The 16,895-nt window shown below is 27.9% G+C and overlaps 1 protein-coding gene across 4 annotated transcripts in view; it reads right to left on the reverse strand.

The window, feature by feature from the left end:
- Positions 1-16,895, reverse strand: part of LOC132948340 (hemicentin-2-like) — a 355,688-nt gene that overhangs the window by 94,586 nt on the left and 244,207 nt on the right. For all 4 annotated transcript variants that reach the window (XM_061018766.1, XM_061018764.1, XM_061018765.1 and 1 more), the window contains exon 3: positions 9,234-9,529. In XM_061018766.1, coding sequence (XP_060874749.1) covers positions 9,234-9,529 — 296 coding nt within the window. The remainder of the gene's footprint in view (positions 1-9,233; positions 9,530-16,895) is intronic.

The following is a 16,895-nucleotide window of genomic DNA, read 5'->3' on the forward strand; positions in this document are numbered from 1 at the left end:
TAATCAAAATCACAATATTAATCAATTTAAATTAATTAAACACTAATACTTTATAAACTATATGCGTATATTATCTACAATTTATTGTTTGCGTAATTCGTTTCAATAACATAATTATAATCTAAAATAACTTAGTTGTATGTAATTATTTTCACCGTTGCTCTTAAACATATTTAAAACGAAATTCAACGATTATTTATTTGTTTAATAGGACAATGAAACTGCTATAGTAATGTTTTACAAATCATGTTTTATGTATTGTTGGTCCGTTATCCTAAGGGTTGTTATTTGATTTTTGTTGTGCGTATACAATTCTCTTCATTTATATATTCCCATTTCGTTCGACCCATATATTTATCTTATCTTTGTTCCCGAAAATTATCTCTCTACCAGTCACCGGCCATCGTATCCCTAAAGTATTTTATTTTCTATATCTAATAAAATATTGTATATTAAGTAAAATTATAGGTTATATACATTTTCATTAAAATATTATAATTTGGATTCAATTTGATTTATATTTGATGTATATATTATAAACTATCTATTTATATATAATATTTATGGTATCAAACTATATATTAGTATATAATTTTTCAGTTCTTGAGTTCTTGAGTGTTACAATATTTAAGTTTACGGTACAATACATTTTTATTAATTTAAATACGTCATAATAACATATAAGTATGAATATATATCTATAGGTTAGGTTAGGTTCCTGTACAGTATACTACACACGCTGAAGGTTGAGGTATAATAAACATACTAATAGTTACATTGATAAATAATTGTCTTCTTATTTTATATTATTAATAAATAATTTATACTTTTGTATACATTAAAATTAAACGATTGCTGTGATTATAAACATAATGCAAATATATAGATAAGTAAAAACATATTAAACAAAATTAACTTGACTACTTGAGATTAAGTTTTCTAAATACAACCACGGACTTAATATTGTTATATTTTATTAAAACGGAATGTATATATAAGTATTAACTGTATATATTGAACGCTTATATTATATGGTTACAAATTTACAATGTAATATAATTTAATACCAATTATCGTTTAGGTTTATCGAATACAACTGAATTCAAATTGCAGAAATATTTTTCAATAATTTTCGAAATACCTGTATAAATATAATACGCTTATTATGTGAATTTATGATAATATGCAATAAAACGTAACATACTATACAGCTGTACAGGGAGTTGCTCAATTTGTATTTAGCTTCCAAAAAATATATAACTAGAAATGTTAATTAAACCACGGAAAGAGGCGTCGTTTTCTTAAATTGCGTTCACCGTCCAATCATCGTTCTAGAGCTGAAGAGTGTTAATAAATAAATTGCACCCTTGTTTTGAGCCTATTTAGCATTTTGGCAACAACTGTGTGTTTGTAATTTAGGTTTAAAAATGTTGGAAAAATTGTTTAAAAAGGTTGAATTACACAAAAACTTTTATTAATGACAGCAGGTTAAAAAAAAAAAAAATGATAATTTTTCCTGGATTTTGTTTTAATGCTCATGCAATCATTACTATTAATAACGATTACCTACACACCAAACTCGATCGATATTCAAAATATTGTGTGTTTGCATCTTGCAAATTATTCAACGAAATATGGCGAGGACATCAGTCACGCATACAAGACACATTCGTTGGTAAACATAATGGTTAACGGCTTTGGAAGACTTTGATAAAACGGTTTTGTGTCTTAAACGGGTGGAAATCACTCCTTGCATTAATTATTGTTTATGTACAAGAGTCGACGATCTACCCTCATGAATATACAACGACTATACACTGCACGAGTTGAACACATGAGGTTGTTAATTTTTTACTCTTATATATCTACCTAATTTATTACGTCAGTATCCTAACTCATGCACGTAACGGTAATTGTTGGACTTGGCAAAAATAATTGCACTTACATTGATCTACCAATAATATTTGTTAAATGTACTCGTTAAGTTATAATGAAATTCACCGATTAAAATTAGTTGAACATTGATGAATGGACGTTCACTTATGTTTTTTATATTTTTTTGCTAATATTTATAGTAACTTATTAAAAATATGTTAAGATAGAGTGATACGAACATTTTCAGAGCTTTATAGCAAAGGTTCCCCACCTTTTAATTTACAGTGTCCTAGGGTATTTTTATTTTCTAGAAACCTGAAGGTACCCTATAGCAATATAGACCGAATTTAATATTTTAAAACTTATATTTTATAACTTCGATTTTCGATTTTTTATTGGCTAACTAAACTTATTATTACATTTAAGAAAAAAATATTTACTTTTAACATTAATTAGGTAAATATTATAGATAAATTATGGGACTAATCACTAATTTTAGAAGTATATAAAACAGGAGATAACTGGCTTATTTTTTTTTCTACAAATTCTTTTTTTGTGGTCGAATTTTTGAAAAACATACTCCATAATTTCCTCATGTTAAGTTTGTTTAATTCATTAATTTGTTGTTACTGTGTTCGCAAAAATATGACATTGAAGAATGTAGGCGGTATATACCTATAGTCTTAGTTTTTTGCTAATATTATCAAGTGTTTTTTTGAACATCTTTGTATGTTTTAATAAAAGAGTTTAACTATTTCGTATTCCAGTGGACTGTTTTTTTGAACTGCATTCAGTAAAACTTATTTTTATGTCGAATGGGCCATTTTATCCAATCACATTTTGAAAGTCTAAATCAGCAAAAAAACTTTTCTAATCCTTCGTATAAGGCCGGCGTCACACTTGTGGATATTCTACAGTGGACTTTCCGCGGTGGAATTTCCGCAGTATCGAAATTCATATATTAAATACTACTGGACAAATTATAGCGGAATTTCCTCATTAATTTCGATATTGCAGAAAGTCCGCTACGAAGTATCTTCAAGTGTGACACCGGCCTAAGGCAGTACAATGCCCCAACACAATAGGTATAATTTCAGAACTTTTTTGTGCCATAGATAGATAATGATGGAAACATCACTGATTGATTTTTGTATATTTTTGCCCAATTTTTGTTTCATCTTTTATATTTTACTACACGAGTCCATATATTTTTGATTGGTCCTTGTATACTTGAAATTGTGTGCAAAATTTAAGTACATGAAAATATGTCCAATAAGACATATATATATATTGTATAAATAAACTATGATGCATAAAGTTTTTAGGACAAGAAAAATTAAACAAATTATAATCACTAACTAGAAGATATACTAATAAGTAATTTGGTTCATTAACAGTTTTTAAATTTATAATAATAATTACCGTTATTTATGATTCATAATATGTATATATACCGACCCTTTTAATACCTAGTTAGTAGTTATAGAGTATTAACCTTTTAGTTTTACATGTTTCATATTATGCATATAGATTATAGAAATAACTCTTAATTATCTTTAAGTACGATGAGAATTATTCAAATAATCTCTACAATATTCGCTGTACTTTGGTTAACATTTTTTTTTATCCCTGGCAGATCTCTGATGCTCAGATTTTTAATCCAAGAATTCTGTAATATATAATAATAATAATAATAATAATGTGATTCGCAAGGGAAACTGCAGGATAATATTTTAGTAACACAATCCACATAAAACGGTAGGTTCATAATGTTGCCTAACGATGTCTGCGGGCGACAGGGTAAAACATCAATAATTCGGAGGGTCATCTTTGATAAAAAAAAAAATAATAATAATAAAACAAAAGCAAAAAAAAAAAAATGTTCTATTCGCTATCAGAATTTCATTTTTTTCATGTTAAACTACCAACTATATAATATAGTATTTTTTTTTTCCGAAATATCATTCATTATTCTTATTTACAATCTTTACAAAATCTTTTACGATCAGTAAAATATGTTATATGACATAATATTATAATAATGAATTATTAACAAATAACATATTATTGTTTACCTACTCGTGTTAATGAGAATCCCCCCAGCTGCAACACCCAACTAGGGATTTCTATATTGTTTCTGGTCAAATTTTAGTTATTCAGTTATTGTTTATTGTTTTAATGGTTTAAAAATACCCAAAGTGCCGTCACTGGATGGTTCTTCCCCTCACGTCTTCAAACCACTGTGTATACATTTTTATTCCCTTAATATACATATTGTGCTATACAAGTATACAAATTGTTTATTATGTAAATTAAAAATGAAAAAAAAAATATAAAATACATAGTTATAGTTATACATTGTACTTTTAATAACTTTAATGAATACGTATTATAATATTTTGTCCATTTGTATCAATTTTAACCTCTAATTTAAAATTGTTGACTACAAATTTGTTTCGAAAAAATAATACCTACCCAATCAGTATAACGATTTATAATACTCAAAGTCTCAAAATACAAAACTTGCATAAATCTTACTTTCTAAACTAAATAATTTTTTTTTTTATTTTCATACATAATCGGGGACCGTATAATATGTAAATTAATATCGTGTGATATTTAAATATTTCACAAAGCCTATTATAATATTAAGCTCAAAAAATACATATTGTTATACCGATAACGTTATATATTTAAATTTACATGGAACATTAGTTTTATATACGATAGCATGAATAAAACTACATATCCACCAACTGTCATGTTCCATAGATTATGGTTCGTCACAAAGTACCTATATATATTTTTAATGTTTATGTATGATGTATCCAAATAAAGTTGTCATGATTTAACAATATAATGTGCGTTAACCACATTTAGCCTTTAGATAGGTAGGTACTATAAACACGATCGTAACATTCCAAATATATTCAATTTACATGCATAATTTATAAAATATTACGAATAAAAGCATATTGTAATATTAATTGTAGTCAATATTTTCAGTACCTATTGTACTATAGACCTGAAGTGTGTATAGGTCTATACCAGTGGCGGCGAGGCAAGCTATTTTAGCACAAGGAGCACAGATTTTAGTATTTAGTCTACTCACCCACTCAATATTTTATCAAACACCATTTAAGGTACCTACCTATAAGAAAAATGTATACATTAAATTATCTATATACATAAAAATGAATGTATGTCTGTCTGTGTGTCCATATTACCATGGCAACCATTTATAAATTATTTTTAGATTTCCGTCTATAAGTTTGTTCATATTACCATAGCAACCAACCCCAGGAGGAGATATAGAATGTTTGTCTGTCTGTGTGTGTGTCCTTTGGTTGCCATGGATTTTGAAGCTATTCTAATAATAACTATTGGTTGCCGAGCAACGAAGTGCACTGGATCATTATTGGTTGCCGGGCAACGAAGTACATGGGATCATTTAGTACAGAGATAGGTTAGACCTCTGGGCAGAAGATAGGCTAATTTTAAAAAAGAGAGGACCAACCCCGGGATGTGCTCAAACAGGGATTTTGAAATTTTGATGAAAATTTTTGTTTAAATGGTTGCCATGGGTTTTGAAGCTATTATAATAATAATTATTGGTTGTCATTAGTTTAAAATTGCTGTTATGGTAACCATTATATTATAAAATAAAACATATTATTCATATAGAGTTGGCATTTTTAATGAGCAACGAAGTGCACGGGATCAGCTAGTATTAAATAAAAAACGCTTGCCAAGTCAGTGATCGGCATGTAAACTTTCTTGATTTTTAATTTTTAGGAATTTATTAACTGATATCACACTCAAGCGGTATAACAATTTGAATCCAGAAAAATGTCGGTGTGAACAGCTTCACAATAAATCATTTTCATTTTCATTTCGTTGTTTGGGGTCTTGTTAGATTCACATTGGTTAGGAGAAGTGCAGTGAAGATTTTCAGAACTTTATCTTTAATAGTTAGTTCATTACAGAACATAAAAAATTTTATTGGGCGTTTTTTGATGTTTTTCAGCTTTACAGATTTGTAGTGAACTAACGATTGGAGATAAAGTTCTGAAAATCTTCAATGCACTTCTCCTAGCCAATATAAATCTAACAAGACTCCAAACAACAAAATCCATTCTCCAGTTTCGGAAATCTACCTCACTAAATGAAAATCTATCTAATTTAATCTGTGAAAAATAAAATAATTTTTTTATAAAAATTTTAATTCCACATTTAGTATCTACTTGATAATCCCTTTTTAATGAGTTATCAACCAACATTCTAGCTATCATAGTTTAGGAGAAAAGTTAAAAAATAGATATTTTGGGACTGTTCACGCCGACGTTTTTATGAATTCAAGTGCAGCTTTACCGCTTGAGTGTGATATCAAATCCCTCTCATTAGTATTTTATATTATAGCTAGCTAAATTACCCACTTACTTATCATTACTGAGTTATATATTATTTATTATTTTCCTATTTAAAACAAATTATTCTTGAAGTTTTTAAAATTCAGACTATTTACATTTCAATTACCATACTTACTTGATTTAAAATCAACAAAGTAAAACATTTATCACATTAACGTCAAATTACATTATGTTTATTATTTACTTACCTATCAGTTATTTAATAACAATACAATATTTTTTAAAACATTTGAGGGAGGATGGCACACCCGCATGATGTGATGTGTTGTCTCACATGTGTCTTACAAGTAACAGAAAATTTACTCTCGGCAAAATATAACATTTAGGCATTTAGCTCCTATTTAAGCTCCGTTAGTTTAAAAACTAGAGTGAATCGACCTATTCTGAAACTTGATGGTAAGACCATTATCTATGTTCGTGTGTTGGTTTTTTATGATAGTTTAATTATTTAGCAAGTTATGGGTATATAATACAGCGTATTTATATGCTCCTAACTCACTTAGAAACGGAATAATCATAAAAAAACCAACATACAAACATAGATAATGTTGTAACCATCAAGTTTCATCATAGGTCGAATCACTCTAATTTTTTTAACTAACGGTGCTAAACGTGATTTGCTGAGCGGAAATTTACTGTGTTGCGGACTATTGTAAGACGGAGACAACACATGCGGGTGTGGCGTCTTCTTGGCTCGACTTAACGCATATTCATTGACAGATCCTTCTAGATACTCAGATTATCTTGTTGCTTATTATTATTTTATTTATATTAGTCATTGATTACTTACAGTGTGTACGTAAATATTAATACCCACCCACCCGAAATCTGGAAGAGCGGCCGATCATCTGGACAAGGGGACACCTCACCACTGACTGGTACATTATTTAATATTAAAATATAGTGTTCTAGTATAGACTCGAATTATTGGATATAGTATATAACTAAAATTATAAGCCGATGATCGACATTTATTTATGCGAAGGAGCATAGAAATATAATAATAATTCAAAAGCAGATTTTCAGTTTTTGTATACCCGAGTATTTTTATGTCCCTCTTTTGGGTTATGTGTATGTTTCGTTATTTTATTATTTTTCCCTCTAAATCCCTCTCTACGATTGTGATTGTATGCCCTCGTATATTTTGGAATTACATTTATTTTTGCAGTTCTTTTTTTCTTTCTGTTTGGACACTCCCCAATATTATTCTATTACTTTTTGCTACAAAAATCGATTTATTTCGTATGTATTTAAACACATATTTTATATCTTGGTAGTCAGTATATTTTATTACATAATATCCACTTAAAATACATTTTCAAAAAAAAAACGTGTATAGATAGTTTATACGCATGAATTTAGGTTCTATAATATAATATTAAAGTGGTATTTTTTCCTTGTTGTAAATTATAAAAATAATTAAACCCTACATTTTAATAGTATCAATTTTTATTTTAAGTAATGATAGGGTGAATTACGGTGGATTATTCAAATAGTTATCAATCTCCCTCCAAAAAAAATTACATTATAACGTTGACGAGTATTCGACCAAATTATATATTTTTTGCAATAATGAATTCTATTTAGGTAGTATATTTTGTTATTATTATTAAATTCATTATAATTTTTTGATTAGATTCTATTTTGGTATATTTTAGGAGTGTATATTTTTATTTTTGGCTGGAAATTAAAACCGTTTAATTTATAATAACAAAAAAACAATTAAACTGGTGTATGATATTTAGATAAAAATAATAAATATCTGCATAATATAAAGCGTTGAACCGTGGGCGTGATCGCAATATTATATTTAATTTCATCGTTTTGACTTTTTTTTTAATTTTACAAATTGTTCATATATTAGTTACTACGATATTACAAAAGTTTACTGAAGTACTAAGACTGTTACTTTGATATAGCATTTTTTCTAAATTTAATTAAGTTTTAAACGGAATTTTTTTTTTTTTGATATTTGTAAATGTAAATATTACGTTTATCACTCTACTCATATTCCAAAAAACAACTAAGAAAACCCTTACAATGGTAATTTGTTTACGTCTAATAAGTATAAAAGTCTTAATTTGCAAATTGTGCTAGGTCTACTGAACAATAATTTTCTTATTATTATTAGAGTCATCTCTGCACATGAAGATACGTAGGTACTTACTAAAATAAGCTTCATTGAAATTCAGTTTATTTGTTTGCTTGTTTTTTTTTAAGTGGTAATTTAGTTTTAAATTCGGGTTCATAGTTAAAATTAATAAAAATATACAAGTATACAACCTAATAATGCAACATAGGTTGTAGTGTGTATTTTTTTAATTAAATATAAATTTACAAAAGAAAAACAACTTTGGAAATGCAACGAACCAATGAATGGATTAAGATTTTCTACTGTACCATTTATATTGTACATTATGTCTAATGCTCGTATTTAAATTAAATTACAAAGTGACTTAACAAAAAGCATAACTACTATAAAACCGCTTGTTAAAAAAATCTATAATAAAATCAACCCATGAAATGTAATATATAATAATATTATGTATTCAAAAATACTAGTTATATGCTATAATATATTATAATAATTATCTTAAACATTTTTTTTAAAATACCGTTGAACAGTTATAATAGTGAAATAATATAGTACACATAACACATGTCCATGTAACATTTAAAACCATAATAATCGAACAAGTCTATAAAACCATTTATATTATATTATTATGATTATTGTTTTTATTATCAAAATATTATGTAATGGCGTGTACTGAATTGTTTTTTTTTTCTACATTTATATCACTAGTCATAATATAATGAGAAAAAATAAAAAAATATCTCATCACTATTTTTGTCGAGCACTCGACGTTAGGCCCTCGTGCCTTCCGATTACTACGTCATAACCCCCTGTGTCAGTGTTGGACGTACCACGCAGTCGCCCAGATTGGCGACGAGACAGGATATCCGGCTTGATGCTCCCGTCTGTGCGACAACGGTCGACGAGTTTTCCGTCAAAAACTTTGGTTTCAGTAATGTCCGTTGGAGTTGCGTGTCGTCCAGTGCGCTGCTTTGCGTCGAGTTCGATACTTCCGTTGTGGCCACCGCGGTGGTCGAGTTGGACGTGTTCCGCGGAGGCAGCGCCGTGGAGGCACCACGCACAGGAGCCAAAGGTTTTTCGGCGGGTTTTCCACCAGTTTCCGGCACTGAGTTTTTTTTCCCATCGCCTAAAAAACAAGACAAACGGGGATAAAATTATTATTAATAATTTATTATAGCGATAGCAAAAAAATATTGAGAGTTAATCTTTCATTACAAATATTAAAAATTCATGTTTTTAACTTTAGTTTTTTTTATTGAGATCTATTCTAACGTCGATATTGACAATACCACACTCTTCTCTAAAATAATAAAAAAAAACCACATAGTACATATCAATATTACTGTACTATATTATAATTATTTATTATAATATATTTTAGTTATTTATTATATATAAATTATAAAAATGGCAATTTTATTATTTAGAAATGGCCAATGTTGGAAGTACTTTAATAATAGTACCTATACTACCTATTATTACCTATAGGTATCTATTTTCCGTCACCGGTATGCGTAAAATGAAACTATGTTTCTTAGACAATACACTATGAACTTGTATTTTACTCGTAAACTGCAATCCCTAATAATGTAATATACAATTTACGATAAAAATGATATTATGGAAAAATAAAATATACATTAAGATCCTCAGAATCGACGCATTTTTAATTAAATGCAGTCGACGCCTTAGACTGCTCGGCCACTCCGTCCCCCTTAAATATTATGTATACTTTGTTACGTAGAAAAAATATTGCAAGGGTATGCCAACTTGGAAAATAAAAATTATTTTATCTCGTTGTCGATGTTCAGTGTTGTAACAATGTAATGCAATACATTTTATTCCGATATGATGGATACATTAGAAAATCAAAAAAATCAAAGACAATATCACTTTTTAACAATAATTTTACTTTTGTGACTCCGGAATAGAAGCGATTTATATTTTATTCATAAGACATGATATACAATGAACGTATAATATATAGATTATCATTATTATTATTATTTTATTATAATAATTCTGCCGTGCCAAACAGCTGTACAACAGGTGGACCATAACTATGATTCACTGACACGGCACGCGTATCCCATACACATTTCCCGTGTAGTTTAATAGTGTATTATAGTAGTTGTTGACTTAATGAAATATCAATCAAAACGAAATTATTGTGGATAGCCACGTTCGGTAGTGGCAATCGTGACTACGAGGGTGCAAAAAGCGACCCAAAGTATAGATGTTTGATTCAAACAGTTTGAATTAAGTTCTCGTGCGGCATAGGTATATAAATATTGAATATATATATATGCGAATGATGTCGACCGTATTCCAAGACATACTATGATAATAATATAGTCTCTCAGTCTCTGCTGCGTCATTGTACGTTTGTATACACAACCATATACGTATGCGTTTCTAATACTTGTGATATAATCGTATATTATGTTTAAACAAATTCGCATTGTATAAAAGTATGCCGGCACTACGGAAAACGCCTAGAGATATTAACTGTATGTGGTGCGTTAGTTTCATGTGTTAAATTCAAACGGTGTAGATTCAATAATATGACAATACGAATTCCGTGCAATTATCATTCCATTAACGACTTTAAATCTGCTTTTCGACTTTTGCGAATGAAATAATTTAGTATGCACATCGGTACTATTATATTACTATGTCTATATCAGTGCGTGTACAATGTAATAAATGCATAAATTACATAATTCACGCCTCCTGTGGTGTATTTGAAGTTCGACCTTTGGTGAGGGGCGACGGAGGACGTCCCATATAATACGCCAAGTCTTATTCGCGTTTTTTTTTTTTTAACATTATTAATATTCATTTTTATTTTGTTTAATTTTAAGTTGACAATCATATTATTATATTTAGTCCTTTGTCTCCCCTCGAATACGCGTCTGGAATCACTAACCATGTAACAGGGTTCAATTTGACAACGTTAAAACGATCGTTTCGTAATGTTATTCGTCGAAGTATACGCATAAAACATATTTATTTCCAGATTACGAAAAAAAGCGCCCACGGGTTTTTTCTTTTCAATAGAGTAGGTATTGTATCGCATCAACCATTTTGAATTGCACAGTTATACTATATATATTATTCTTATTATTATTTTTTTTTTTATCGCAAGTACAGAAAATGTGTGTTTGGAAAAATGTGGTGCGGCAATGTATAAATGGATATTAATGTATCGATGGCCCCGCGAACACCCTAACACGGATCAGGAAAAAAAACGTACGATCCACAATACGACGAGTGTATATTATATATATGTCTGGGGACCGTCTCTTTCTACTCTTGTTGAGAAACGTAAGTATTTTACATTCGTATGGCGCGGTGGCGTTGTGAAAATGTAAATGAAAAACTAGTGACGGTTTTTATTTATCCAATCCGATACATACATACGACTTTTCTCTCTCTCCCTCCCATTCGTATAAATTTGACGTCAAAAAGTCGCGTTACACTGATAGTGTGACAGGCGGCGCACAATCTTCCAGCAGAATGTTAGTTTTCTATTCCCCTACTGAGAGTGGTTATCGATATAAAAGTTTCGATGCTCTGCAAATACAAGCGGGCGCACGTGATTAATTCGAGGTCACCTCAGAGAATAGAAGGGGAACGGAGATTGCAGATTTATGTGCGTAAAGTATTTTTAAACCGAGTACCAATACTAGATCGATATATAATTAAAACTCGGGGCGAAAAAAAAACCCATTTCATCGCTAAATATCGAAGAGTGTAAGAAATTCACTAATATTTACTTATTTACTAATTAACGCATAAAAAATCAAAAAAAATAATGAATAGTATTGAACCAAATTGTTGTATTAAATTACTAGGTAGCTGATTCAGCTCGTCGTGGTTGCTCGCGGTAAATTAAACGCCCGTTGATTTAAACCTTTCTTAAACTCCGTTAAATGTAAGTCGCAAAGATTTTCAACACAGTTATTTGGATTGTTTTGATAAAATTTAAAATACTGGTATTAAATGATATTCAATCATAATAACAATTTTATATTCCGGAACCAATGGCAACATTAAAATATAAATTACATAAATTATATAGTTATTTTAAGAATTAAGTATATAATATTCAACAACTTAATAAAATGTAGCCCAGGTAATACAGACCTTATTGAATCTATTGACGAACATTTTATGAAAATCGGTCGAAACTCGAAAACTGTGGATTTTTACAAGGACCATCCGTTTTTGGCTTTTGATTTTATATACCTAGTAGATATATTTTAAATATACGTTTATATAAAATTTAATCCGATTTTACGTACATTAAAGTTAATCTATTTGTTCTATCGTTTCCCGTTCTACTTCAGTTGAAATACAAAATTCTGGGCATAATTTTTACGAAACTGTTAACAAAAAACTAGAGACACAAATACCAAATATTTTGCATATGGTTTTAGATTCTGAGTGGAACAATAAATGTATTGATTTTACAATGATGTGTGTTTTTTTTATATTTTTTAGTTTTGTGTCTGTGTACACGATAAGTAGTCGAAATAATGATTGGATTTTCAACTACAGTATCTTGTTTGATGGGAAAGTGAATATCGTTGGTGCATTAGGGAGGTCAAAATTTAAAATTTCCAATAGTTTTCAAAAGCGCCGGGAAAAACAACATAAAAAAGGTGGGCAAGTGGATGTCGCTCTGCTGTACTGTAGGTTACAAGTGGGTCACTGTATAATGGATGGTATTAAATTTGAATTCAATGATATATTATTGTATAAGAAAAACGATTCTGAGTGGAGACGATATGTCAGTCTAGGTATAAGACATATTATACACTTATCTATGGTATTAAAAAAAAAATTGACCTATAATAAATTCCAAATTAATCATATCACAATATCCATTAGGTACATATAACGCGTTATACATCAACAACAAACCGTGATACTATCATCATAATATATCGATGAAAATATTACAAATTAGAAGTTTCAAGTGCCCACGAATAATATTATACAATCACAACAAAATAACTAAAATAGTTATTCTAGGTTTTTATGTAATTTCGTCCAAATTTGAACTTAAAATGACTATACAAATAAACTGTGCTTGTGTATTTTTTAGATTTTTTGGTAACCGAATTATCTATTTACATGGAATCTTGTTTTAAATTTTCAATCCTTAGCTATAAAAACTGAACATTTTATAATTTATTAATTACAATGGTTGATAATTTTCGAGATTTTGATAAATTCTGTCCAAATTTGATCTTTAAATGCTTATAAAAAAAAACTGTGCCTATGTATTTTCAATATTTTTCAACTGCTATTGTAAAAATATATCAGGAGTCTTGTATTAAATTTTTACACTTTTTGGCCCAACAGATAAAACTTTATTGATATTTATAGAAAAAAAAACTAAAAAAATTGAAAACTGAAAATGCCCGTAAACAGCTCAAAAAGTGTCAAAATATTTTCAAAATTGTATGGTGTATAGAAAATGCTAATATAAACATTCAGTGAAATTTTCATGTATCTACAGTTATTCGTTTTTGAATTACAAGAAAATAAGGAAATCGGTACATGAGAAATCGAGTGAATATCTAATGTTGTAAAAATATGAATTTAAAACGCTCATAAAAATTTAATTTGACTTTCTTGTAGAAATTTTTTTTTTGATAAAGTTAGACAAACTTATGAGGAATCTTGTATTAGATTTCAAAATCTTAGATTTAAAAAGAAAATTTTTTATGAATTTCTAACTCAAAATAATTTGCAAATTTTCGTGATTTTTCCGTATTTTTTCAAGATTTGAACTTTAAACGTGTATAAAAAAAAACTGTGACTAAGGATTTTTAATTTTTTTCATCTGCCTTTGAAACAATAACCTAGGAGCCTTCTATTAAATTTTCAAGCTTTTTTACCCAACAAATAAAATTTTATTGATATTTATAGAAAAAAAATTTAAAAAAACTGAAAACTGACAATGTCCGTAAACAGTTCAAAAAAAGTCAAATTATTTTCAAAATTGTATTGTGTATAGAAAATGGAAATATAAACAACCAGTGAAAATTTCATGCATCTACGGTCATTTGTTTTAGAGTTACACCAATAACCAAAATCGATTTTGTTAAAAATCGATTTTGCGTAAAAATTCCCGTTTTTCCTTAATTTTTCTTTTGTTTTTCACATCGCTTTTGAAAACTACTGGGAAATTAACATTTTGACCTCCCCAATGCACCAACGATATTCACTTTCCCATCGAACAAGATACTGAAGTCGAAAATCGAAGCATTATTTCGACTACTTATCGTGTACACAGACACAAAAATAAAAAAATAAAAAAAAAATAAAAAAAAAAATAAAAAAAAAAAACACACATCATTGTAAAATCAATACATTCATCGTTTCACTCAGAATCTAAAATTAAGGAAAAACGGGAATTTTTACGCAAAATCGGTTTTCCACAAAATCGATTTTGGTTTTTGGTGTAACTCTAAAACAAATGAACGTATACACATGACATTTTCACTGGTCATTTATATTAGCATTTTATATACACGATTAAATTTTCAAAATATTTTGATTTGTTTTGAACTAATAAGGAACATTTTCAGTTTCAAATTTTATTAGTCTTTTTTTATAAAAATGTCAATAAAACTTTATTTGTTCAAAAATTGACTATGGAAAAATCACGAAAATTACCAAATTGTTTTGAGTTAAGAATTCATAAAAAATGTTCTTTTTAAATATAAGATTTTAAAATGTATTACAAGATTTCCTAATATATTATCTACCTTTATCAAAAAAAAAATGTCTATAAGAAAGTCAAATTAAATTTTTACGAGCGTTTGAAGTTCATATTTTCACAATATTGGATATTCACTCGATTTATCATGTAGCGGTTTTGTTATTTTATTGTAATTAAAAAACGTATGACTGTAGATACTTAAAAATTTCACTGAATGTTTACATTAGCATTTTTTATACACGAACAAATTTTGAAAATAATTTGACTCTTTTTGAGCTGTTAATGGACATTATCAGTTTTCAATTTTTTTAGTTTTTTTTTTCTATAAATATCAATAAAATTGTATTTGTTGGGTAAAAAAGCGTGCACATTAAATGCAAGGAACCTGATATATTGTTACAATAGCAGTTAAAAAATATTAAAAATACATAGGCACAATTTTTTTTTTATAAGTATTTAAGTTCAAATTTTGACAAAATTTAACAAATTTAAAATTTAATAATTATTTTGTAGTTAAAAATATATAAAATGTTCAACTTTTAGTGCTAAGGATTGAAAATTGAAAACATAGGTTATATATAAATTACTTTATTTACAATAATATCATCAAAATATATATTAGTAATACCATAGGCTGACTGACTGTTTTCGCTCAGAATCGTTTTTCTTATACAATGATATTATTATATCATTGAATTCAAATTTAACACCATCCATTGCACTGACCCAATTGTAACTTACTGTACAGCAGAGCGAGATCCACATACCCACCTTTTTTATTGTAATTTTAAATAAATAAATACAGTTTATTTCTTCTAAGTTTTTTTGAGAAATATTTAACATTTAATGAATCATATAAAATTCACTCGGAGTTTAATCTGTGTGTGAAGTCTATATATTATATGTTTTATAAGTTTCCATCACGATATTTATAAACTTAGCACCAAATACTTATTGTAAAACAAATTGACAGATTTTATTTTGTTGGCTGAAAAGAAATTCTTTATTTTTATAATGTTAAACTCGGTTAGTTAGAATTTTGATAAATATATTGTAATGCCAAAAACTGTACACTTTGGTTGTGTTGTTTTTTAATTCCAATGTGCAATGTACATAATAAGGTAAGACTATAATTATATATATCATATATTATGTACCTATTTGAACACCATTTTTTGTAACATAAAAAATAAACTAAATTAATTTATAAATTATCAAATGTCCATGCAAAATGTATATGTTTGGAGACATTATATTGTAGTATTTTATTCAAAGAATATTTTTTTTTTTGCTTAGGTTACCTATATAATAAAATATCAATAATGCATTTATAATTATATTTTTAATGCTATAAAAATGTATTAATCATATTTATTTGTTTTATATTTTGATAACTATTAATTATAAAGTTAAATTAATTTATTCAATCAGTATAATATTAATATCGCTTATCAGCATATCCTGGAATTGAATAATAAACGTATAATATTTGGCTGCATTTCAAATGGCACATGTCATTCATATGACCATATCGTGAATATAACAACAGTCATTTAATTGTCAGTATAGATGTCTATAACTATGAAAAATCATGCAGTTCATTCGATACCTACTACTTAAAATAAATATCACTAGAGAGAATATTACAGAATACATATATGATATATCAAATACCGTGAAGGAGTAATTAATGATTAGGTTGATGTAGATAATTAAAGTGAGAGCCAATGAAATATCTTTGAAAAAAGACACA

This window comes from Metopolophium dirhodum, chromosome 7 (assembly GCF_019925205.1).
Source record: "Metopolophium dirhodum isolate CAU chromosome 7, ASM1992520v1, whole genome shotgun sequence".
Taxonomy (NCBI): Eukaryota; Metazoa; Arthropoda; class Insecta; order Hemiptera; family Aphididae; genus Metopolophium; species Metopolophium dirhodum.